The 26,985-nt window shown below is 38.7% G+C and overlaps 2 protein-coding genes across 7 annotated transcripts; both read right to left on the bottom strand.

The window, feature by feature from the left end:
* Positions 1-1,360: 1,360 nt before the first annotated feature.
* Gart (trifunctional purine biosynthetic protein adenosine-3 Gart) lies at positions 1,361-15,147 on the bottom strand. Of its 4 annotated transcripts, XM_022813650.2 has the most exons (17): positions 14,994-15,147; positions 13,291-13,521; positions 10,568-10,683; positions 10,287-10,409; positions 9,918-10,087; positions 8,659-9,738; positions 7,617-7,818; positions 6,982-7,122; positions 6,539-6,703; positions 6,116-6,276; positions 5,622-5,828; positions 5,254-5,377; positions 4,875-4,970; positions 4,609-4,745; positions 2,941-3,046; positions 2,627-2,734; positions 1,361-2,018 (listed from the first exon to the last, which is right to left on the bottom strand). In XM_022813650.2, the coding sequence occupies exons 3-17, from the start codon at positions 10,640-10,642 to the stop codon at positions 1,926-1,928; spliced, it is 2,988 nt and encodes a 995-aa protein (XP_022669385.1). In that variant the 5' UTR covers positions 10,643-10,683; positions 13,291-13,521; positions 14,994-15,147; the 3' UTR covers positions 1,361-1,925. The 4 variants fall into 4 exon arrangements, with proteins under 4 accessions (XP_022669385.1, XP_086832004.1, XP_086832002.1 ...); XM_086975878.1 differs by lacking the exon at positions 13,291-13,521; XM_086975876.1 differs by lacking the exons at positions 13,291-13,521; positions 14,994-15,147 and adding an exon at positions 13,078-13,221.
* A 2,798-nt stretch (positions 15,148-17,945) lies between these two features.
* Positions 17,946-26,362, bottom strand: LOC111253749 (short-chain specific acyl-CoA dehydrogenase, mitochondrial-like). Of its 3 annotated transcripts, none has more exons than XM_022813652.2 (10): positions 26,083-26,362; positions 24,942-25,174; positions 24,137-24,252; positions 23,508-23,637; positions 21,640-21,695; positions 20,648-20,744; positions 20,285-20,479; positions 19,825-20,009; positions 19,493-19,609; positions 17,946-19,091 (listed from the first exon to the last, which is right to left on the bottom strand). In XM_022813652.2, exons 2-10 carry the CDS (start codon positions 25,165-25,167, stop codon positions 18,975-18,977), a joined length of 1,239 nt encoding a protein of 412 aa, XP_022669387.1. In that variant the 5' UTR covers positions 25,168-25,174; positions 26,083-26,362; the 3' UTR covers positions 17,946-18,974. The 3 variants fall into 3 exon arrangements, with proteins under 3 accessions (XP_022669387.1, XP_022669386.1, XP_022669388.1); XM_022813651.2 differs by having other exon boundaries at positions 24,942-25,179; positions 26,083-26,361; XM_022813653.2 differs by having other exon boundaries at positions 24,942-25,055; positions 26,083-26,359.
* Positions 26,363-26,985: the final 623 nt, after the last annotated feature.

The following is a 26,985-nucleotide window of genomic DNA, read 5'->3' as shown; positions in this document are numbered from 1 at the left end:
GTTTCACGCGAAGCTTTTTACAGGCTGCAATTCATTATGGGTCTTGTTAGCCACACTAGCAGATTGTGGCAAGCGTGACTGAGCTAGATGTAGAACGTGAAACCGCAGCAAATATCAAACGGTGTTTTTTTTTTGTAAAACGGGACTGATAGTACACAAAACTAGAAATCTGTGTAATGACTCAGATGTATTAATTTATAATACCAATGCCTAGAAGTCTGCCTCAGGTTTCAATTACCGTTGCCATTGCTTGCTGGATGAAGGCAAATATGAGCGTAGATCTGTTCGAAACGTAGGTGAACATCATATACAAAGTGAGCAATGGAATCCGTAAAATAGCTTAATCAGCCAGTGTTTGTAATGGACTAAATAAAGGGAGGTCAAGAATAGGGACATGACTATTTTCGACAACCACCCTTCATTCAGAAACACATATAGGTCGCGATATGTACTGTTGTAACATCAAGTCACAACTAGAAGGTTCGATAAGATGAAAGAAGTGAGGCAAAGTTCAAGGGACACGTATACAGATTGGACAGGTACGAGGCGCAGCGCAGGCCTGCGGCAATTACCTTCAAAGAAATTTCAGAACCGGAAGCTGTGAGGCATTCGAACTCAATGTCGGTAAAGAAATACTGATGGAATGTTTAAAGTAAAAAATTAATCAACGGTGTTGGTTGTTATTATTATTTCAGATCAAAATAAGCAAGCCAACAAGATAAGGCGGCTGCATTAAGAGAAATAGAACAAAAATGTGTTATAAGATGTTCCTAGAAGTGCACAGAGGTCGGCCTGAATAATTTCGAAACGAGACCATATATACAAAAAAATCTGTGTGCAGTAATGTTGTGCCGTCCTATCGACTAGCTGAATCATACGTTCATACACGTAGAGTCAGTTAGAAGAAAAAGAAGAAGAAACTAAAAGTCACCATTAATGTTAGTCTACATTGAACAAAACAGTGCGACGTTAGCTAACAGACAAAAGTTAAGAAACAACCGTAGCAAAGTAAGCAGAAAAAGCAGTTAAAATTAGTAATTACCTACGATCCGAAAACAGCTAGTTGTTATAAATGTGATAGATCATCGATTACAAAGATTCTAGTCCATAGCACAAGTGATATCGTTAAGCGGGAACAGCTTCAAACGAAGTGCATTTTTGAAGACCACAGACAGAATAAATTCATTTGTGCTAAAAACAGTGCGCTTCTTTCTATTGGCCCACATCTCATGCGCCCAGGCACGTTTATTGTTTATGATTTATAAACATCTAGGGCATTTCGTCTCTACTAAGACATATTGAGTGGGCGGAGCGCAACTTTTTATTAGAACTAATTCCAGTAAGCAAGTACAGAGAACTGTTCATACAACCTGAAGCTATAATTTATTTTTAGAAAATGACGTTGAGAACAAAAGACCAGTTTTTCGGGTATACCTCTTAACCTATTATATCTAGAGAAAGTAAAGTCGTAGTGCAACGAGCCCTCGATGATTTTCCTTTTGCTCGCTAAATGTAATGTTGTCTAAGTAGGCAGTGGTGTGGTGATGTTTGACACTGCTAGTCGTTAGGCTACATGATGTAGTTTTGACGCATGTAACGATAGTTGCAATACGTTTTGACGTACGTGAATAAGAAGCAACGGCAATGAGCGCTATTTTCGAAATTATGAAGTGTGACCTGTCGGCTGTTTTCACCCATGGCGGGATCTCAGCGGATTCCCTCTTTCGCGTGTCGGTCGCACTCCCATCCGTGCCTCCTTGAATACTGCGCTATTTTTTCATCCTGTGCAACGGGCCAAAGAGCTCATACAAATAGACAGCAACAAAAATAAATGTGGGTAATGATACTGTAGCTAGGTTTTTCTTTTCTACCATATCGCGCATCTTCATTTGGTCGAGCCCTTTCGAGTTTGTGGGACAAATACGTTAGTGTTTGTGGGCGATCTTTCCGTCGGGCCTAAGTATGATCTTTCCACGAGCGAGCAATTCCATGGCCTCAGGGAAGATTCGGTGCTCTGCCTACAGGTGACAGTTAAAACACGTAATGTAAGGCTGTAGCATCTAAGAAGTGCTTCTGTCAGATTGCCATTTTAATTTATCAAATAGATAATACTGAGTTTTTTGAAGTCGTCTTTATAAATTGTTTGATATCTGAAGCGAAATTCCTCTTATAGCTGTCAATAATTTCTATAACTGGCCAGCTCAGCTAAAAAGCTATTAAGGACTCGCATCGTTCGTTAGGCAAATCCTTTCCGACTGGTTTTCAAATCTCTGATGACTGCTTTTGGGGGGGGGGGGGGGTCGACATTAGTTGTTTTTCTATGGTGTCTAACATTTGAAATAGTGAGAGAAATTTGATTAAGTATCACTTAATTGAAATGGATCTCGTTGGGATATAAATAGAAATTCGCGGCCCGTTAGAAGGAAAAAAAAATTTGAGAATTTGGAAAATTACGATTCGGCATTTTGAAATGTATTGACTGTGCAATACGCGAGAGCTCGTTGATCTCTATATTCTAATAGCTTTCAAGTCATTTACATCTTTAACAATCATTTGTAAACGTCTTGATTTTAAACAACAAAATGAAAAAAAAAAAAAGGTCTACATTTTTTACGACACAACGAACCTTTTTCACACGTTCTCTAAGCGTCTCAACAGTATCGTCCACTTCGACGGGAACTGGAGCCTGAAGGATGATAGCGCCTGCGTCGATTTCAGGTGCTACAAAATGTACCTGCGAACAAATTTGTTCCATTTTATAGAATATCAATTTAGAACACTACCTTCGGTATTTCCCCGGCTCTCATTTATAATAATCTGTCCTTTTCAAATTAGGCGAAGGAGATAAACCTTATCGGATAAAGTTGATAAACGTTTGAGTGAAATAAAATAAAGGGTTTATATATTAAAATCATCACACAGGAATGGTATGATACTTACCGTGCAACCAGTGACCCGTACTCCACTCTCAATTACCAGTTTATGGGCATTAGGTCCCTTAAATGAGGGCAATAGCGAAGGATGTATGTTAACAATCCTTCCGTACCTGTAATTAAGGCAAACATAAAAAAAGGTTCTGTTAAGATAGGAAATGTGTGGATGTTTGAAGTATTAACTGGTTCGTATGTACACGTTTACATCCGTTACCTGTCCGTAGTATTTCCTCAGCTGTTGTTTTATTGTCATCGCTAGTTAATAAATGCGTTAGCTCAAATGTATCAACACTAAACACAAGTGACTTCGGTTTCCTTTTTTTTTCAATATATTTGCTATTTGCTTACTTCTATATGCCATTCAACAAGGAAGGAACTTGTCATGTCAGGTCTAGGCTTCACGGATGAGAGTTCTAGATCAAAAGAAATGCAATTTTAAGTTAAATACTGCTGAGGCGGTACGATATATTTGTGCTGTGTACAACGATAATTTTCCATGTCTGAAGTTTTACGTCCGGTGTCGCCATTAACCATTCTACCAGACGCCTGGCCCCCAACAGGAAACAAAGCGCGGCTAGGCCTAGGTTTGAAAAGGCCCACAGAGGTGACTCCGTAGCTGAGAAAACCGCTCCAAACTGATTCACGATATTTAAAAATAGCGCCTTATAATTAGACAATGAGGTCGATGAGAACCAGCTGAACACATCCTTGACCGGCGGACAATTTATAAATTAGGCGAGAACATGCAATTCTTGATACGCATTTTAGATTTATAAGGTGTGCTTAAAAATTAAAAGCTTGGATGTCTCAATGAATATTACCCCAGGAACATAACTACTTATTGCATCCTAACATTTCATCGAACACGAAACGATACGCAGCTGCAGTCTGAGTGAAAGGCCCAGGCTTAAAGTTAAGCCAGATTTCTATCAGTTATGGAGCAGTATGGGGTTAAGTGTGGTCTTCTACACTGCTTGAAGCGAACAAGACGGTCAACTGGGGTCTGTATGGGACCAAGCTGCATCAAGTGAATGCAGATACCCAAAAGAAAAGACCCAATAATTAACGTCCGGCCGCACATGGCAAACGTTATGAAGGCCGCTCTGCAAGGGTGTATGTGGAAGATCTATTAGCACCCGCTACATTCGTCAGACCTCGCTTTGGTGAATTATTACCTTCGCTGATCAATGACAAATGAAATTATCTTGTCAGTAAAGATTATCTCAGTTAAACGTAAATGGACGGCTTTTTCAATACTAGACCTAGCGAAAACGGATAATAATAATTTGATTGATAGATGGGAGAAGGTCATGAAGAGCGACGAATGCATAAAAATTTATGTGTCGTTGGAATTATACCGAAGTGCTGCCTGTTCTTTAGGTGAAGAGAAAACGAAAGGGGTTTTAAGTATATTTTTTACCTAAATTGCGAATATCGGCATGGATATCTGCCGTAGCCTTCTAAATCTTATCCAAAGTTACGTCTGTCTTGACGTACAGTTTATCACGTATAGAGAAATATTTTAAATGGTTTTGTATACTGTGTCTGATGTTGTAATAGTGTGCCGTTGACCTGCACATATAAATACTACCGCAATCAAAATGGATCCATCGAATTAGATTTAAAAGTAGACTTCTGCGGGTGTCGCACCATAACGTCCGCCGAGCCTTCTTACCATTTCTGTATAAACTCGCTCGTGACAATCCTCATGAAGCCGGCAAGGCAAATGTATTCGGCGCCGGCCGCTACCAGCGCCTCATGGACTTTATTGTCGAATTCCTCCCGTGACTTGTAGAGTTTATGTGAGATCACCTGCAAACGAATAACGCCAAAAAGGACTTCGATCATATTTTTTAGACTTGTACCTCAATAGACTCAGAGGGTTTTGGGATTCGGCCAGTTGATTTCGTCAGAGTATTAGCCACCGTATCGAATACTAACCTTGGTCGGAATGCCGGCACGATGTGCCCGATCCAGTCCTTCAACGCCATCAACGTTTGAGATAACTAGAACGATCTCGGCGGCCGATTGGCGTTCCTTAAAATATAAATGACGGCACGAAAATAGATCATTTCGTATTGCGCTAAGATTTATGATAATACTACTTAATATTGATAAGAATACGTTTCATCTATTTTTCAAACGTTTCAATATAGCATAAATTTCAAGTAATCCTAAATGTAATCTATAGGCACAGCAAAGAAACACTGGCTGCGGCTTCAAGTAAACGTTCTGCGAAAAGCTGCGCCAACCGTTGTCATTTCACTCAGCTTACGTTCATGAATTTTTACAATTTACGTATCGAATATACTAGACGTACTTTGTTCTTGACGTGGTTAATTAGAGCCTGGAGATTGGTTCCAGTTCCCGAGATCAAAACGGCGAACTTCCGCTTAGGCGGTTTTGGTTCGAGAGATGATCGATTGATCGATCCGTCAAAGTTTCTGAAACGAACTCATCCGACGAATACCAAATACTCAATAGCAAGGAGACGTTTGCATGGAACAATCGAGCAAAATTCAGCCAGAAAACTATTTTTACGTGTAGAAACCTGCCATAGCTTTGGAAGGTTTAGTAGGACATTTATTCTATGATGCGTAAGAAACAAGCATCTGCGACTTACGTGCATAATAATTATTCATCCTACTACACAAATTTCGAACGTACGAAGTAAGCAAGTACGCATACCTAACATTAACTTGTGGTGATCCTTCCTTGATGGCAAGAACCTTGCCAATCACACGAGCTTCTCTATCGGTTTCGTCCAGTACGGCTTGAACGTTCTCGGGTGCAACAATAGCGACCATTCCAAGCCCACAATTAAATGTTCTTAGCATTTCCTCGGTCGCGATCGCTCCCTCCGATTGCAGCCAGTTGAACACAGGAGGAACACACCTGCAAATATTGTGAAGCTAATCTTACGTTTCTTAATAATTTTTCATACTTTTTTTTTTGCAATGCACTTTCATTAAACTGACACAGGCCGAATTTTATTTACCATCCGAAGAAAGATTTAATTTAAACGATACATTTTTAATGTAATATCGAAGATCTTAAAAAGCCGAAGATCTTAAAAAGCCGAAGATAAGCGAAAAGACAATTTGATAACAACTAAATTCCAGTAATTTGTTAAAATTAATTGTTCTCATTGCATCATGTCAAAAAATCAGTTGCATGATTACCACTCGGCAGCATCGAGGAAGACTCCGAAATTTTTAGTGAGCATCCTAGGAATGTTCTCCATAATGCCCCCCCCAGTGATGTGCGCCAGGGCTTTTATCTTCCCGGATCTAATGACACTGAGAAGGAGCTTGACGTAAATTCGCGTAGGAGTCAAGAGCACCTGCCAGAAAAAGATGGCCATTTTAACGGCACAAAATTGCACGATAGATGACAATCGCCGCTTATACATCTACCCGAATTTTTGTACAATTAATATTGTTTCACATCCTCTCGAAGCATTATTTGTTTTTCAGAGACATTTTCAAGGTTTGTAGGAATACGACGACGTCTAGCTTTTGCAGTATTGCAGGATACATTATATCGTAGCATCGTACGACATTTAACTCTGTCGTCGTTCATTGGTGGATTCGAACGGCACAAACCTCTCCGAGAGTTCTGGAGTCATCGAATGGGGCTGGATCTGAATAACTGAGTCCACATCTTTTGACAACTTTACGAACGAGGGCATAACCGTTCGAGTGCATTCCTGATGAACTGAAGCCCAGCACAATATCGCCATCGTTGATATCGCCCTCCCGCGGAAGCATCTAGCAACAGAAATGTAGAAAATTGAGGCATTATTTAAATATGAAGAACAATTAATATGACAAAAAAAAATGAGTAGCGAACGGAGAACATGTCTTGAAAACCTGCCCTGCATATATATATATATATATTATGTAAGTATACTCTGTACCAGAATCTTCACATCGTATAAAAAGAAAGCGACATATAATTTGCTTACATTGCATCTCTAGTAAAGCTCAAGCGATGTTTATCTAAGAGCCTGGCTATCACAGATGACATAACAAGTTCAGACATTTACCTTTTCTTGATCGACGGCTCCGACGGAAAAGCCAGCGAGGTCATAGACTCCTGGAGAGTACATACCCGGCATTTCTGCTGTTTCACCACCGATCAAAGCACATCCGCTTTGACGGCATCCTTCAGCAATACCAGCGATTACCTGAGATATGTGGAAAATAGAAGATCTGCTATGCGTACATATTATCCATGTTGAGCGACTCTTTTTATACTTACTCTAATAACATGATAAATTATCTTATTCTCGGAAAATTGTCGAAACGCTCAACAGGTCGTTCGAAGCTGTAAAGCGACAAAAAAAACCAACCTTATTTTCGAGTTAGGAAAGATCGTTCTACAGGATTAATATCATTTATCATATTATATAAACACGCTAAATTGCACTTGAAATAAAGTATATGATCCAGAGAAATTATATTGCTTAAATGACGTTTCTCGTGTACAGTGACTCGCCAAAGCTGAAATTAAAAGTTAGTAGGTATTTACTACGCGTCTCAATATGACAGGCTGACAGCACAAGCACAGAGCGCTGCCTTAATCCGATTTATGAAAAAAAATAACCAAAATAGGACCAGCAAAAGTAGGGTCGCTAGTAATTTTTGTCAAGAAGAGAAAACAATAACGTAGACAACAAACCTCCTTAGCTGCAACAAGGTCAAGATGGCCGCAGGCGAAATAGTCCAGGAAAAAAAGAGGTTCCGCTCCCTGCACCAGGATGTCGTTCACGCACATCGCGACAAGATCAATACCGATCGTGTCATGCACATTGACCGCTTGCGCAACTTTTAACTTTGTACCAACCCCGTCTGTTCCGGATACCAGGATAGGATTATTGTACCTAATGAAGGATGGTAATTGTCCATAGTAAGATCCTGGTGGCATACTTCAAATGATCGAATAAGTGTTTAGAATGGGCAGGATGTCTGCGATAAATTGGCGAAAAAAAATATTCAAAACTTTGACCACTTTTCATAATAGCGGCCGTCATTAGTCGACTATTCTTGGTGCTAGAAACCAGTCGGTTCATCCCGGAACAAAACTATAATTTAGTGATAGTAAAAGCGAAAGATCCGTCTGAGTAATATCAACGAGCATCAGCTTCCCCAGTCTAATATTTTCATGCTTAATACGCTTTCATAAAGATTATAAACTTAGCCTATTTGCGGTTTGCGAATAAAATTTACTAAAACAAAGCGAGGGATCTGCAGTATAAAATAAAAAAAAATTATCAAAAGAGTTCAACAGACCATTCGTTTTGCCACCGAGGGTAGCGGATTTTAGGAGAATGTCTATTGCTAAAAATATTATTCAGATAAATTCCCACGGTTTGGGGCTTTTGGATTGCAGTCAGCCCCATATTTAGGCCGTTGAATTTTTTGTGGATGGCATATCTGAGCATACTTCAATGAATCTGATCGTGCTAATATTGCTTCATTCACGGTTGCACGGAAAGGTTATTCGTAAAAAACTTCATCCAGATGTCCGTTTTCGCAATTAAAAAATAAGCAACACAAGTTTTATCCTAATTTATTCCAAACGCGCTGCATATTGTAATGTAACTTCGAAGCTTGGAGATTATTTAAAGCTTCGAAACCCTCCTCCAATGTCCGTTCATTTAAATTACGATAGGCTATTTAGGTTGATTATAACATTATATTTCTATATAAAAGGAACTTACCCAGCCGCTTTAAGATCAAAGAGACCTCCAAAACCACCGATTGAGCCTATAACACCCGCGCGTTTGGTAGAGTCCGTGAGAGACTTTATGCTCCGGACGAGTCGGTCGCCTGCCGCAATGTCCACGCCTGACATACAATACGTGAGCGGATCCTTGGGACAAGCGACACTTATTCCTCGGTACGCAATATCTCGCCGGTAGTAACGGTTTTCGAAATGAACGAACTCAGCGCCAAGCTGAGCAAGATATTTGGCTGTTCGCAGGTCACTGTGTTGCGCCAGACAAATCATGACTCGGCCACCGGACGTGACGAGGTCACCGTTGGCATCAATGGACGTTCCCGCATGCAGAACTTTTACATCATGTCCTGCTAAGCTTTCAAGACCAGTAATCTTTTTGCCTTTTGAATAGGCTCCAGGATATCCGCCAGATACCAGCACAATGCCACAAGCGTACGTGTTCTCTTTCCACGTGGGATGCGCTTCAGGTAGACAACCATCAATGCAAGCCAGCAATGTGTCATACAGATCGGAAGTTATCAGGGGAAGAACCGATTCCGTCTCGGGGTCACCGAAGCGACAATTAAATTCAAGCACCTTGATCTCCTTATGTTTAGTTATCATGAGTCCGGCAAAAAGACAACCTACGAACGGAGTGCCTGCACTTCGAAGACCATCAATAGTTCTCTGAATAACCTCACTTTCAATTCGCTTCATGATCTGATTGTCAATCAGAGGACATGGGCAGTACGCTCCCATACCGCCTGTATTAGGACCTTTATCGTTGTCCTCCAAGCGCTTGTGGTCCTGCGCTGGTGGCATGCAGTACACATTTTTTCCATCTGAAAAAGCCATCACAGACACCTCATTTCCACAGAGAAGTTCTTCAACCACAATCGTATCGCCGGCGTGACCCATCGAGGCTTTAATTTTGTCTACTGCAGCTACAGCCTCAGTCTTGTTAGCTGCAACGATTACGCCTTTACCGGCAGCTAATCCCGATGCCTTAACCACGAGAGCGTTGAAATCGGCCGTAAGAATGAATCTTTTAGCTGCTTCGGAATCCGTAAAATGTTTGTATCTGAGAAAAATATTTCATATATATATGTTATTGGGGTAGTTTTTGCAACAGGCATAGGAAATTCTCCAAGCTGATACAACTTGAAAACCTAAAAAGTGGAAATTTTTATTGGAGGGGTGAAATTTATTGCATCCAAATAGATTATTTCATTCGCTGAAAGTAAATGTATCGTAACCTACTTTGCTGTGGAAATATTGTGTTTGATCATGAAGTCTTTGGAAAAGGCCTTCGACGCTTCGATTTGCGCGGCAGCTTTCGAACAACCAAAACATTTGATTCCAGCAGCGCTTAGGACATCAGCTACACCGTTAGCCAAAGGATCCTCTGGGCCTACGACAACAAGGTCGACCTGAAACAACAGTGACGTCTACATTAAACTTCAGAGGGCTTGACGAGCGTCACGGCTAGAATTATATCTACTGCTACATTTTCATAAGTGTAAAATGGGTATTATTCAAGCGCACGCTTTGCGGACCACATTCCACTACAAAACTGCTAAACGAGATCGGTTTTTAACTAGAAAAAAGTAAGCGAGATGAGTTTCTCACCTTTTCTTTTTTGCAGAAGTCCGCAACGGCTGCATTGTCAGAGATCTTCAAATCGTTTACATTTGTGCACTTGTTTTCTGTGGCCGTTCCTGCATTTCCGGGAGCCACTAGCACCCGTTTCACCTAAAAATATAATTTTATATATAAAATATAATTTATTTTTACAAAAAATCAAATTTTGATACCAATGTATAAATACTCTTGTGGTGTCGCATCTGCAAAATGTTACACGTCAGATAATATCGCAGTATCTATTTTATCTCGATCGTTTCTTATTGTACCTTTGGTGAGTCGCCCAGCTTCCATGCGAGAGCATGTTCCCGTCCCCCGGAGCCGAGCACCAGAACTGTTGCCATAGTGAGCTCCGATAGTGCTCTCAATGACAGCTATATTAGTCCTGCAGAAATTGTTTTGTAAAATAATTTTTTTCAATATAGATGAATATAGCATACGTTAAATAAATTAAGCATACGTTTAATAATACGGTACTAAATTTATTTAAATAAATTGAACTAAATTTATCAAAACCTTAGTCAGGTATGTATACTTGACACATGTGGCTGGCAGCGCGGTAAAGCTGGACGGCGTTGGACCCAGTGCAGGTTAGACGCAATAAAGGCAATAGAGGCGGGTTGCTGACTACCGGAAAAACAGTTGAGGTTTTCAACGCTATACAAAATGACGACGTAACATGGACAGCGTCCGATCAGAGCGACAATAAATTATGCACCAACGTCTACATAAGATAACGTTGTTATACAGCTATTAATTAACTGCACTATATATACTAAAATAAATGTTTTGAACTTTCAGTCCGATATTGCGCAACAATTATTCAGCGACATACTAAAAACACGTGCAGAAACACGACCTCGGAGTGACGTAAAGAAGTACTTTATTTTGTAAAGCACTAGACAAAATACCAAGAGCATGCACGGACCGTCATATCTCTACAACCTTAGGACAATATTTTTCTCATTATCAAACTGCTCAGAATGTAGATTATTCCATCGCCAAGTCTAGAACCAACTTGTGCTGCTAAGTACAAAAGCCTAAATGAATAGAACAGAAACGCATTGGTTTGTATAGTAAGTCAGTAAATAAGTTGCTGCGTTGATTCATAGAAGGCTTGCAATAAACCTTCCTTCACTTGCAATCAAACAAATCTGAAAAAGTATACGGGTTTCGTATACATGGAACATATTTTTCTATAATTATCTAGTACCCCATCAAAGCATGATTTTGACGCTAGCAATATTCACTTATTGACCATTGCAAATCACAGGCTTGTATAGGGAAAACCTCATCAGGAAAATAGGCTCTTAAAAAAGAAAGACGTCACTGGCTGTAATTCAACTTTACTAATACAAACGTTTGGTACCCTTTCAACTATGAAACGGGTCGTATAAAATAACGTTAAATTTCCAAATGAACATTTTATTAGCAATTTTATTTTGACACGAAACACGAAAACGACGAGCTTCTCCTAAGCACTTTATATTTGTTAAACAATTAATAAAGCGTATTGGCAAAGCACCATTTGCTCTTTCTAATAAAAGCCGAAAAAGCCTCTGATGACGAACCAACTGCAGGAAATGCAGCTGCGCAAACGTTTCTGTCAAATTTACCACGCGCCGACAGGACAAATATACAAGTAACTGAAAATAACAAATCTGAATCTTGGCCCTGTTTTGTTGTTTTTAAATTGCAACACACATCACTGTAAAGATAACCTTTCTGCTCTGAAAAATGTGCAGCCACTTTCAAGTTAGCCACGAGTAATAAAACAATAGCAAAGGCTTGCAATGTCACCGAAAGTAACGTGACTTCATAGGTCTCTAGAGGAGTGCTTCCTCATTCGATCTTGAAAATACGCTATCAGCTTACGCTCTGTGCTTATCTGTATTATATCAGATGGTATTGAGGGTGATGTCAAAGCGGGCATAGGTGTCGCTACCGTTAACGATTTTAGCATACGAATGCATACAGCGCGTTAAGTGAGAGCGATTTTTTTCCCACAAGATGGCGCTTTATGCTTGTCTTAAAGCAGAGGATATGGTATAGGGATAAAGTAATAGGCATTCTTCCCAAACGGAGTAATTCGAAATGCGTTTACTTTTTACTCTTCATGCTGTAATGAAAATAGAGCACGTATTATCCAATAGTAATATAGCTCCTAAATATTATCAGGTGCGCTTTGCGTGGAACGCGTACAGGCGATCATAGACTAGCTGTATAGCCTTGAAGTGATAATCGAAGATAACCAATGCGACTATACACTTGAAAATTGTAGGGCCATGCGTTTACAAAACACTGACAGGGTAACTCTATATGTAAATGTGACTAACGACGAGAGTGTTGAGAAGATAACAGATCATCAGTTATCGCTAAATCTTATCATGTGATCAGCGATTGCCACAGTCGAGTCTATCTAAATTGTCCGTTAGGAAGCCCACCATTATAATGGCCAGCTATTTGACAACGTTGTGTCGGTCTTTCAAGACGAGACGTTCTTTGCAAGCAAAACACAAACAAGCCGCCCTAAATGCTGAACTGCAACGTATAAAAAATGTATAACAAAAAAACGAATTTTTGAATTCGAAATTGCACAGCGTCTTGCTTCCAGGATCCCGGGAAGCATGCTTGCAGTTATCTCATTACTCTATTAGTTTTTGCTTTAAAATGCTTTACCTAGTGTATCTGTACAGCTTGGATTGAACAGCAACAGGCAGTACCTAGACAAGGCTCAATTATAGGACATTTAGAACAACGTAAAGGACAGTCGGCCTACACTCTACGGCAACTGATGTACAAGGTGACGGTCCGTCCAGTAGGATGAGAAGTAGTAGTTATTTTATACTGCGAGCCAACGTCCCCATGTGAAAAATGTCCTTCAATCTACTTGTGCAAACACGGGCTCTATTCGCGGCACAGAATATAACGAGAACTACCTTCACTTGAGAGCATTCGACTACGATAGACTACACGTATTGACGAAACACACCTCTAACAGACTATTGGCACCACACAATTCTTTCAGTCACTTGGGTCGCCTGAGAGAAGCTAACGCCACGCTATTGCGTCAACCTGTCGAGTAGACACGAACGCCCAGTTGAGTTGAATCGCTCTGGCGATGCCTACAAGATGTTGTCGCAATCTAGACAGATGGTTACTGCAGACGCAAAGAGAATCCTTCTTTCCTCGAGACGGTCTAACTGCAGTGGTGCGGCAGCTCCTGAAAAAGGATATCGACGGCGACAGTTGGTGATGCTACGCGCCAGTGTTAGGTGACCCGCAGATGGGCAAGATTCCTGATGCACGAAAGAGTGCGTTAGAGGGTGGGACATTTGACCGATGGGCTGAGTTTGTCAAAAGGACTGGACAATTCTAGTTGACCCAAGTTCAAACAAAAGTAAACATAATGTCGGTATCTTGCATAATTTCGACGACGGAAGCGAGTGCTAGTCTTATGGCCATGCTCGCTCTCAACTCCAAGTTCTCGGATCTGCTTAGAAATCCTTCCGAATGCATTATTTATTTAGAAGTGATTCGAGATTATACCTCACGGATAAATTAGAAGACATTTTTATAGCAACAAAGCTAACCAGATGCGGCATATGGGTCGTATACAATATATAAATGCACATACTTAGGTAAGTTAATTCTGAACCTGATGAACATTCTCAAGGAATAACAGGAGTAAAATGGTTTTATGTGTACAAACCTTTGCTAAGAGGACGAAAATATGAAACGGTATAAAAAAAAAAATAATAGTAATCTAAGATAGCGATTCCAGTTTCGATAATTATTCGCTTCGTAAACCGAGAGCGGTGAAATGATGATAGTTTCTTTGTGAAGGCATCTTGGATAAGTAACATCTAATCAGATACCCTCAGAAATGCGCACTGACTACGTTAGTTTATCCAGATCTTCAAAAGAACAAAGGACAGTTGGGAAACGTAGATTTTCACCGACTGACGTCAGATAAGCTTGTAGCACCGCTTTTTTTTCTTGAACCGCCGAAAGTTAGCGGTCAGTTAGTGGAAAAAAATCAAAAGTCATTACCTAGAACGGTCTAAGAATACGGTACCTCAGGCAGCGTGATTAAAGTCAAACTCCTTTTTTCTTTTTTAAAATCAAACACGCATTTCATTAGAAATTAGTAGATGTTTCATTTTTTTTTCATGGTGACGACGATCAACTCGAGCAATTATCTCAAATTTCGCTTCGAGCTTTGTGTTAACCCAGATACGTAAAATAGGCCCAAAAAACGTGCTATGTTAACTAATAACCACAGTAATTGCCCGCTACGATTCTCAACCAATTTCCGCGCTGTCTTCTACCAGACTAAACTAACGGTTGCTCCGGTTAGGGCAATCGTTGGTCAAAGCCTTAACTGCAAAGCAATCAATTATCGAACTTGGCGCTTAATGTTTATCGTGGCTTGGAATGAGCAATTTCTCGATCGAAACCTTCATTTAGCCAACGGGTCCTAAGAATATTTACTAAATGACTGCGCGTCATCGATGGCGTTTTAAGCGAAATCGGTCAATTACATACATATCTTGTTTGCTTGCTCGGCACGCCTGATCAATATGGGTATTTCAACGCTTCGCGCGCCACATCGATCAGCCTCGTGTCCGACGAATATTTGGGTTCGATTCAGATAATTAGTAACTGTGCAATTATTGCATTACAATCACTTACAATTCTGGATAATAGCTCGTACCATACGCACACTATAGAGTACAAGTTCCTATTCAATCGTGAACCAGCGTGAATATCATCCGTTTTCAAAAGAACTTTAGCAGAACAAACTTGAGATTAGTTTTGTGTAGGCGCGACGGATAAGCTAAAGACGTTCGGCTACTTTATGGCGGTAACAGAATGAGCAGCTGGTGATGCTATCGTAACAGATTTCATTCGGTCGATTTAGTAGTCAAAGTGTGGCATGCCGAAGGCGAGATGATAACATGAGATCGAGATTAGATAACCCAAGGTACAAAACAAGCTTGCACCTAAAGACGTGAGGAGAGATTTCGAAGACAGGTTCTTCCAACGAGACCGCGATCGCTGATTGGTCGTACCGGCATAAAGACTGTCTCAATTAGTGTCAGCTGGTTTTTAACGGTCGAAACGACCTATCTCATTGGAGAGTTTAAACGGAAATTATTTAAATTTACCACATTAATGTATCACTCAACTATGATTGCATAAAGGATTAGAATACGAGACGGATCTAACGTACGATTGTAGATCATACAACGCAAAGAAAACGTTATCTGTCTTAACGGATCCAACGGAAAAGCCTTCGGTCCCCGATGGAATGATGTCGATTGTATTATTTTTTTTCATAGCTGACAGTCGCTTCGATATGCGTCGTAGCTTTTGCAGGGCGGTGTCAGCTGAAGGTCTGCTGTCGCACACATAGCGAGCTGCATATAGAACGGCGCAACATACCTTACCTAATCAAAAGTGACCTGATAAAAACAGGAACTTGCTACGTGGGCCTTTGCAGTGGAGCAAAAGTTCATCAGAAGTTCAATTGTCATTGTAATCCGCTTGTTTAATAGGTCAAAGGCTCTCTTATCGCTAAGTTCGTGGCGAACATAGCGGCCCGATGTGTTGAAAGCCATAGATAACGAGCGTTTTGGTTGAAAAAAAGATCGGCTTTAATTCAATCGCAATACTATGTTTTTACATAATATCTGTTGTTGTACCCAATTCATACCTCAACGTTTAGAGAATTTTTATTTCAACACGAATAAGATGCAGTTCTATCACCAGTTGTTTAGGTTGCTTTGTGCAGTGGGTATAGCGTCGTTGAATTCAGCGCAATTAGCATTGTTTTGCCCAATTGGCAAAAGCGTCTCGGCAGCGTAACGGCCGCCACAGCGATAGCATTTACGTTGACCGTCTGCAAGTGGACCACGATAAAATAAATGGCAGTATATCTAACACTACATTTAACGCATTTTCTATTACTACCTATATTGGCAACATAGGTAATGGTCTACGTTGACGGAGTCATTCTTCAGGGCTTTATCGATGCAGTGGTTGTTTTGCCGACTACTTTAATGAGCATTTTCTTTCTAATTTGTCAGATTGGAGCGAAGTGAGGCGTGATGAATTCGATTTAATGGTATCGGTATTACAGAGGTGTTCATTAGCATCCAGTATTGCGTACATGTATATCCATACATACGAGGCACGTGCATGCATACACGATGGCATGTTGTGAGGTGTGAACAGTTTACTCGACTTCATGCGAATGAATACACGAACCTTCTTTGTAACTAGTTTACATATATGATTGTCTTGTTTCCACGATTACTGCTTCAATGTTGTACTACAAAACAATTCGATCATCAGCTTCGGTCTTGATGTACCTAACCGGCTACAACTTCCTAGCTAAGAGAAGTGGATCATAATGGCTTTTGTGCAGAGTATATACGAGAGTCATTATGGAGTGACTCTCGTGTATAATCCCTCCACAATTATTAATAAGGAGAACTTATTACTACCAGCCATGTTCATTTCATGGACCTGAAAGTACGAGTGGACCCTTCTCCGCATGCACTAGTCATGACTTAATTGAGGTAGCATTTCTTTTATAATCGCATGTTTTTAAAACGTGACCGTTTTTTTATTTATTACTTGTCTCTTTCCTCCCCTTAAGGATTACCCTTGAGCTTAGCCATGCGTTGCATTCACCACAGGGTTTGCTGAACCGTCAGACCGGTCCATAAAATTACAAAATAACAACAGCACTAAACTATCGTTGTTAAGGGCTGCCGATAAGAACACTCGCAGATACAAACATAGAAAAATCTCTCAAATTTGGCGTAAAACCTTTTTACGAAAATGAGCAATAACAAAGTTAAAAATTCGGTAGTCCTGCAGTCATTGAGGTAGCGTTCTAAGGAGCACGCAATATAGGAATGAAAGCTTCCAGAAGCATTATTCTTGGATGTTATTATAACTAAAGTAAATCCATTGAAGAGAAAAATGGTTATCTTCTTTACGTGTGACGGTAATATGATTACAGATTGCCTTATCTAGGGAGAGACCAGGTTACGTACCGTAAATTTCTGTCTTGAGATAGAGCACGATAATACTTGCTGTGAGATAAGATTTTTCATACGAAAATAATTACAACTGTTTTAGTTGCACAGAGTTCATAATTAATGTGTACTATATATAGTGCTTTACAAAAGGTCAGCGTAAATAGGATATCTTTGCAATTTATAGAAAATTAACATAATTATTGGGTAACTAACAATTCAAGAGATTGATATCCTAAATTGTGAAAGGAAAAAGCTGTAAAGCTTTTTCTTTTCACAGTTTCAATTTCTTCACATAAAAAGCTAACTTTAAGATTTTACACGATAGACCTTTCGAACTCTACAACTTTAACCATCAAAAAAAAATTTGAACCTAATTGTACATCATAGTTACAATGATGTACTTAAATTTCAAGTTTTTTTTTTTCGATTGTTCATATCTTTAAGTGCAACTTGGCCCGTGGACAACAGTTCTAGGTGAAGGTAGCGGTGAAGTGCAAAAGAGTTGTAGATAGACAATTACACTTGAATTCGACGTACCACACTCTTCATACATTTCTCCTCATTTTTTACGTACCACGTTTATAACACCATGTTTTAACAATGCACATTTATTTATTACTAATACTGTATAATTCAAATAAAGATGTATGTATTTATACGGGTAAAATGGTGTTATATTTGCGAAGAGCGAAAAGTAAAAAAAGCTACTGAGGATATGGCACAACTAAACACGCGCTTAAAACGAGCGAATTACACGTCAAGTAAATACCACCATCCTCAATCTGTCCCATTTACGAGCAATTCCAATTGAACCTGATAACTTTTCTCAACAAAGACTTCCGTATTTCTATATTTAAGACACTACTGACTTCTGATTAACAGTTGTTGTCGTTTATACTCTACGAAAAAAAGAATGTCATTTTTATCATTGAGAAAGCTTGTCTGAGTGAATTGCGCAGCCGAAAATGGGCCGCTTTAAATATAATTCTGTCTAATGTAGCTTGATTCATTGCTGCAATAGAATATAGATTTTTAATAAAATGTACTGTAAGATAGGACACTGTTCAATTCCTATTTCGTCGATAAAAAATGATTCCATAACGGTTACGATGGGCTGCTTAATCACTAGATCAGATTGGCAAAAATCCTAGTGTACCATATACTCCTTATAAAGACAAGTCTCCCGCAAACGTATCAAAAGTATAAACTGAAACCTCTGCAAAACAATTGGAACGCTGTTGATGGACACGACTGACTTTAAAACAGGAATAAAAGTCTGGGAGATGAAATGCATATTTTTAAGGAGTACCTGCTGTACACCTTTATACAATTATGCAAGGGCATTGAGCTTTGAATTTGAAACTTGAAATACAAATGAGTTGTTTGGTCAATTACGCACTAATTTAATGCACAAAAATAACCATCATCTTCAGTTGAACAAGCATATCCTCCATAAATATTTAATCAGCAAATGGTTTCAGCATCGCTCAGTGAATGCTTTGCTTGACAAAGGCCTCAGAACTTTGGCTTCCATATAGCCCACACTATATGAAATCCGTGACTCCAACTGCAAAAATATTAACCAGTAATTCTGGAAAAAAGAGCCTGGTTAGGTTTCGCATTAATTTGCGTGCTCTTTAAGAAGATGGCTAGCTATAACAATCCGTTGGATTTCTGACGTTCCTTCGTAGATTTCAGTGATTCTGGCATCACGGAAGTAACGTTCGGCAGCCATATCCTAAAATGTATATGAGAAGTCGATGTCAGAGGCAACTTCAACGCTACATATTTTACGTGATCGTGCATATATATACATATATATGTATGTGTATACTAATAGAGACTTGAGTCCGGCAGGACCTTTCCGCCAACCGAAGGTAGTTTTGCAACAGTATCTGTTATCTGATATGACCCCGTAAAAAATACATTTAGTGAGCTGAATAATATAATTTATAATAACTAAACAGGACTAAATATGCGAATGATGCTAAGCCATTAAAGAAAAGTGCCATAGCTCAGTATTATCGTGGTCGTTTACGATTTTTGATATAATCTGTTCTCATTCCGACAATGGTATATCACTTAGGTATACTTTCCACCCAAGATTTTGAAACAAAACAAATATCGCAGGCAATCTACCTTGACGTATCCCATCCCACCGAGAATTTGAACAGCTTGGTACGCACAAAAGTTCGCGGTCTCAGATGCACTAAGTTTGGCCATGGAGGCCGCTTTTCCAAATGGAAGGCCTTGGTCCTAAAAATACATACAAAAATCAACCGTGCTATACTACTGCATATATATACTACTGCAGTATAGACAACAACTAACTAACAGAGGGTCTCTAATGGAGTGTGCAGTTCTCAACAGTTGAATTGATCATTACGGATACGTTTCCGGAAAAAAAAATATAATAAAAAAGCGATGCGTTTTTGTAAACGATGATATATAAGCTCTGTCAAGCTACTTACCATTAGCCACGCAGCATGCCATGTCAACAATCTAGCAGCGTTCATTTTAGTTTCCATATCAGCTAACTTGAATTGGATGGCCTGCAGTTGGGATATCTTTTGGCCGAAGCATATTCGCTCTTGCGAGTATTGTATCGCTAAGTCCAGAGCAGCTTGACCGATACCGAGTGCCTGGCTAGCAATACCTGAATAGAAGGTTTTTTTAAAAATCATCGACTGTACGCTATACTCAACAACTTAAACTACGAGTTAATCATCGAAGTATTAAGGCATCAAAATAAACCGTGACTCATTCATTGAAAAGGAAAACACTTCGTAGATACTACTAACATGACCCACCGCTATTCTGCTTTACCTATATTTTAAATAATAAGTAGAAGAAATATTTTTAAACTCTATTTTAGTTAAAAGGTTTAGTTTAGGCGCGCCCCTTAATCATAGCTGTTGAGCAAATGCCTACCGATTCTCCCGCCGTCAAGAGCGCTCATCGCTATCTTAAATCCTTCATGGTCCTTCCCCAGTTGATATTCAACCGGAATTTCGACGTCCTCGAAAACCAGCTGGCCAGTCGATGAAGCTCGAACGCCCAACTTGTTTTCAAATTTAGGCCTAGCAAGCCCGTCAATGGGCATAGGAACAAGGTAGCAACCAATGCCTGTAAAAACGATCGCCCATAGAACCCAAACAGTAGCCTAAATAGGAAAGACAACTATAACTAATTGGCACTAACACCATCAAATAAAAAAATATTCCAAGCTGGTAACTTACCTGACAGCAATCGAAAAACGATTACTCGTTCAACCATTTAATAAACAAAGCCAACCTTTATGTCGTTTTGTACGGTCCGTTGTAGCGAACACACACACGGCCTCGCCTTCCTTCGCGTTCGTGACCCATGCTTTCGTCCCATTCAGAATTATCTATTAAGTCAAGATAATGAAGATGGGTTAAATATTTATGCAGTACTTGCAAGTACGGGTACTTGAGCGATCGCCACCGGATGGCAGAATAGGGTTTATTATTTTAATGCTTTATTAGTATTACATTAAACCTATGATCACGTTTCATATAAGTTTGAACATAAAATTGTTAATTACAGACCTAGCGTATATTTATTCGCAATCAACAGAACAGTCGCAAGCATGCAAAAAGGAATTTGACCTCATCTGCAGCAGGAGTGTTTGAAGTATAAAAGTCGTAATCGAATTTAACACTACTCTGTACTAAGATGGGCGTTTCAATATATTACGTTCGCGAATGCCTCAATTGCTGGTCTATGTCCGTGTTTTGCTTTTACATCTCGGAAAATCACTATCATATTTTTTATAACTGCAATCATCGCCTGAAGTGTCATGGCCAACCGCATTTCTGTAACTCGCAAGTATCCAGGTAATATCTAGATCGATCGGATGCTTGTGCCACCATTCGCTAAATCAAACTCAGTCGTGGGTAGCACTTCACCGAAGAGCTAATAAGTGGTCACCGAATTCAAACGGACAATACGTAAAGACAAAAGCAAAGTACTTCGTGCAAGAAATACCCATGATTCATTATCTTACATATTTTTGTTTATACGAAGTTACCAAGAGAGTTTGTTTTTGTGCTTTTCAAAAAAATGACCACGCTCCGAATAAGGGTTAGCTAAAAAAGAAAGTAGGGTACAACCAAAGCTACATACGCATGCATTGCCAATTAATTTTCAAGACAAGTTGTTCTCTAGCTATAATATATTTATGGCTTTTATACCCATTAGGAAAAAGAACAAATTTTCCCATTCATGCTTCCTGATTTGATGACCAATATGCATTAATGTACCTTATCTCCCTTTCGTGTTGCTGTAGTTGAAATACCAGCTGCATCACTACCATTACCTAAAATAACAAAATACGGAAGCTAAGTAGGTCGCGATCAACTATTTTTTCAATACGAGGATAATTGCTACATCTGTACTCGTGGATAAACTTTTTTGCTATACCTTAACTTTTCATTAAAATTTCCTTCATACTAGACGTGCTACATGCGAGATCAATGACGCATAATTGAAGGTTTTTTCTGCACACTAGATTATATATCAGACGGACAGTTCTGCCTACAATTGAGCAGTTCACCTGAAGCTCGCTTGTTGATGCTAATAGACTCGAAGATAACATTGTTCGAACTAATGAATAGCTGGAAATGAAAAAGGATATACAAAAGTCCATTTTGTAATAAAATTGCTACATTTGAACTGACTGCCGCCAGTCCACTTCTAAATATACTCTAATAATACACGAAGTTATAATATAAACAGATGTCTATAATAAGTACACAAATGTTTTCCTTATATAATATTCCACATAAGAGGCAAGCAGTTATACATGGACATATAGATTACACAATTGAGTTAGGTTCAAAAGCTAGCTTGAACTATGCTTAAAAAAGTTCTATGCTCCTCTGACCTATGAGGACAAAGCCGCGGATCATTTACTCAGATGAAATTCAAAATAATGTTGGTCATATATCTAGCCAGACGCTTTTAGGGTCGTATATCTCGAATAATTCGAGTTGCCTCAGATCGGCTGATGTCATTTGAAAGACTTGGCAGTAATATGTGCCCTGAGATTGTCGGAACGCTTTTATTCAGATTTAAGATAGCACTTTGTAGGTAAGGAAAACCTGTGTAGAAATATGCTATATTTTATTACGATAAGAGTGCAGATGCTGTCCAAGCCCATAGAAAAATTCTACCATTTATGTTCAAACTGTGTTATAGGAGGAAACAATCCAAAGATGGCTCTGTCGCTTTGGTTCTGGAACGTTCAATATGAGAAGTGCTTTTCGTGGTAGTGGACCGACTACGGAGAAATTAGTGAGGTTACGACAACATTAAGGCGGTTAAGGTCAACACGAGAGTAGCCATTACATCACCAAGAAACGAAACATCTACCACCAAACCGTTCTAAACTAATTGAAAAAGCCAACTATAAAGTGAAGTATAAGCCAAAAAAATCTACTCTATTGTGGCTCGATTTGCGAAGCTCTTCAGAAGCGCAACGAAGTCGAATATTTTCTGAAGTAATCAATTACGGGTTGAGAAAAAAGGACCCCATATGATTAAAAAAAAAAAAAAATAAAAAAAAAAGGTAAAAAACCTGCTGCACCATTTGAGGCACAGCCCAGGTTGACACCAAGGAAGGTGATGCTATATGTTTCGTGGTACTCAAAAAGACTCGTGCATTATTAATAGCTACGGACTGGCAAAACGATTGATTTGGATTTGTACAATCAACAGCTGTCACAATCACAACAAGCCATAAGTTTGGATCTCTGCACATCAAAATTGTGAAATTCAGTTTCTTAACGATGTTAATTTAGCTTCAATGGAAGAATGCAAAAATCTCGTGTTAAATTTTTTTGCCCAGATACCACAAAACTTTTACCGTGATGGAACTATGATGCTACTAAAAGAATGGCAGAAAGTTACTGATCGAAATGGTACATATTTAGTTTACTTTCAAAATATTTGCTTCAATTTTTAGCTTAAAGGTCATCAACATTTCTTCGACAATCCAATATATGCATGCATATATCTTTTCTTTACATCCGCTGCTCATTACGGACTAAAGCAATAAATTATAAATTAAATTATTTCTAGTGGTATTCTGTTTGACAATAAACTTAATGTGTTATTCTGAACTTCCTACCAGGTTCGGAGAGAGCATAGCAAGCAATACGATCTCCGGCCGTGAAAGGTGTCACGAACTTCTTGATCTGTTCAGGAGAGCCAAATTTGGACACGACTCTAAGGAAGAGGTGGTTTACCGACACGCATACCTATTGAAAGAATGAAAATATACTTACATTAGGTAACACTAACTAATTTTGATTTCTCTGTCAAGGATTGCCAAATATTCGGTATGTTTTAACGCTGTGCTTCGAGCCGAGTTAACTTAAACACCAATCGACACAGGTAACACTAAATAACAAGTATTATAAAATTGGATATAATACGTTTAAGAGTCACTGAGAGCTGTAGGTTGTCACAGACATTTCTTCAGCTTTCAGATGACTTGTGGAAGTTCCATTTAGTAAAAGTTATCTAATGTAACTCCGTTGGAGACCTACGGCTTGCATTAAACCTGAAATAAACGTTTTACGGAAACGTACGAGAAGTTACGACAAAGAGTTCTGAAAACACATTGTGAACGCTCACGTTTATTTTAGGTAAGTATTAGGGGTAAAAAAAGACGCGCCTGACCACTTTTATGAGATAAAATTAATTTAAGTATACACAACGACGAACTTCATTAAAAAAAATTGTTTTAATTCTTACTGCTGTTCCAGCACAAGCCTTCGCTATCTCTTCTATAGCAATAGCGTACGAAAGGGTATCAAGCCCCGAACCACCCATTTCTTGGGGAACGAAGATACTCATTAGCCCAAGTTCTCCTGCAAAATTTGATGTAGTGAGTAAGAACTGTATTCAGCTACTGTATAATGGATCGATTTGCATTAATTGCGCATCTTCCCATACATAAATGTAAACGTAGTCAAACTCACGATAACGGAATAATACAGTAAAAATAATATATCCACTGGCTCTAAGCTTAAGGGCTTAACAAAAAAACCAATATAATAATCAGTCAATAATAAATCAGCTCATACATCCATCTAAAGTTAATAAAAGTAACATCTATATGCATGGGGCGGATTATCATAAACCTATTAGGAATTTAACACTGTCACGGATAAGGCTAGAGTTATTCTTATAATATCGGGGACATACAAACTTATAATATTAACAGACATGCAAATTTTTTTAAAGTATATATAATAATATTACTATGAAAATTTTTCATTTGTATAAGCCACGCAACAGTTGCCACAACTGTACCACTGAAAACAAGTAACCATAATAAAAGGGGGAAAACAGGTAATCTTTGTATGTGTATTACCCAACAGAACGTATACTTGAACAAACCTAAATCATAATGCATATTTGGCATTTCCACTTCAAACGTGTAGGTTTCTAGGTAGCGAAAGGAGCAAGGGATATGTCATAAAAAATACTTATTGGATTTACCTATAAAAAACAAGAAAATATAATACGAAGATTGTTGTTACATCCTAATTCTTACCAAGTTTTTTTATGACTTCCTTTGGATAGATCTTGTGCTCGTCATTGTATGCGGCCTCGGGTTTGATTTTTTTTTCAGCAAAATCACGACAAGTCTTCTGCAGCATACGATGCTCTTCAGAAAGGCCCGAAAAGTATGTTCGTTTGTTTACAGTCAATAAAGGGGCTATTCTCAGATGAGAGAGCTTCCAAGCTCTAACGTTAAGGGTTAGGCCATATCCAATCATCTCTAAGCTTAACTTAAGATAAATATACAAACTCGTGTGATTATATTAGATATAATAGGCACATATACCATAGGTAGATATAGGTCACTCGTGAATCAATTAAATCTGCATGAACTACAATGAAAAGTTGGAAATGTCATATTCATCTTCGCTAAATATTGTAATATACAATTTGTATGAAAATTATTAATAAAAAGTTCAGTTTTTAGACAAACAGACGAACTTCGAAAAATATATTGTATCCTAAAATATGAAAACCTGTAGTTCATATAGCGAATTTCGTTCGGTAGCTTTCATCGTTAACAATTATTTAAGCCATTAAGTAATTAGGTTAGATTCCACAACCATAATAAGTTCCTGTATAGATACTTTTCTTAGGTAAAATCGTATAAATTAATTGGGTTGTAATAGTTGTTATATATTATACAATTTCTACCCCGCATACGGTGAACCATAAGCTATAGCCCTCGTGATTCTCGATCAGTACTTTAAACAAATTGTGGTGCTCTAGCAACCAGGTGACCAGGTGAACAGTGCTTAATACTAGGATTTTATGGCAAACTGCTGATTGAACAAAATAGAAAAGAGAGGTGCATACCTTTAAAAAAAACTTTAACCTATCTTTCAATATTAACAAAAAAAAGGCATCGCTTTTATCAAACACGGAATCTCCTATAAGAGATTTCACACCACCGTCCAATTATGTTATTATATAACTGCTAGTTAGGTAGTTATAACTGCTATATCATTAAAACTGACATTGTCACAGTATCGTCTTACGAAGTCTTTTAATACTTTGCACTATCATTAATTCTCATTTGTTACTATTTATTGTGGTAATATGCAGTTATTTATTTCCAGTGAGCACAAATATTATTACTTAAGACATTCTGACTGTGTTTTTTGACTACCTACCTTCGGCAACAGGTTATTAACACCTACGATATCACCTTGTTATTACTTAAGTACTGTAAACATGTTCTTCACTGAGGGCGATTTGACGTTCGACGGACTAACATTGATTTACACACACCACAGCCGCAGCAAACATAATTATCAGTGGAAAAGAGACTATGCAACGAGAAACCCTATAAAAGGAAGGGAGAGAGAGAGAGAGAGAGAGCACATTTATCTGTTTACACGTGGGTACCCTGGCATGGAAAAAGATAAGCTTTGTCACCGCAACCATTCGCTACAGATTCGTCGTTCACGCTTGTTGTCTCTAGGCGCGTGCGCAGTCAGTACGAGAGAAGAAGCAAAGATATGAAAATTGGATGGCCTCTATTAACACGAGCGTTGGTTACGTCGGTTTGATTTTAAATACTGGCTTTTATAGAAATGAAAAAAAATCACCTAAGTCCGAAAACGATAAAAAAATAAAACATTTATAAAAACTGTAAGCTGTAAATACTGAAAATAATTTACCAATACACATAAATATTCGATCTACATGATACTTACGTGCCTCAAAATTTCACTCATGATTTATTTCACAAAGTCAAACGATCGAATGACGGAATGGGAAAACTCCAAGTAGATGGAAGTAAGTGGCAAATAAAAATTACTTCATTGGGTTCGTTAATAACGAAGGAAATTTTGAAAGTAGTAGCATTAACTAAATGGTTATGGAACGAGCAGCTGATGCCGCTCTACCCTTCAGCAGCTTTCTGTGCCTACAGCTCTATCCAGCACTCTAGAGCTAATATTAAATACGGTAGACTGTCCAACACGCAAGGGAACAAAGTGTTCAAAAACGTTTCACGACAAGTAGGAAACTCACTCATCTTATTAGAAAAACATCAGGGTTATTTGTGACAT

This window comes from Varroa destructor, unplaced genomic scaffold (genome assembly GCF_002443255.2).
Source record: "Varroa destructor unplaced genomic scaffold, Vdes_3.0 BEIS01000007.1, whole genome shotgun sequence".
NCBI classification, from domain to species: domain Eukaryota; kingdom Metazoa; phylum Arthropoda; class Arachnida; order Mesostigmata; family Varroidae; genus Varroa; species Varroa destructor.
Note: the sequence above shows the minus strand (reverse complement) of the source record. Positions and strands in the feature narration are given on the sequence as shown.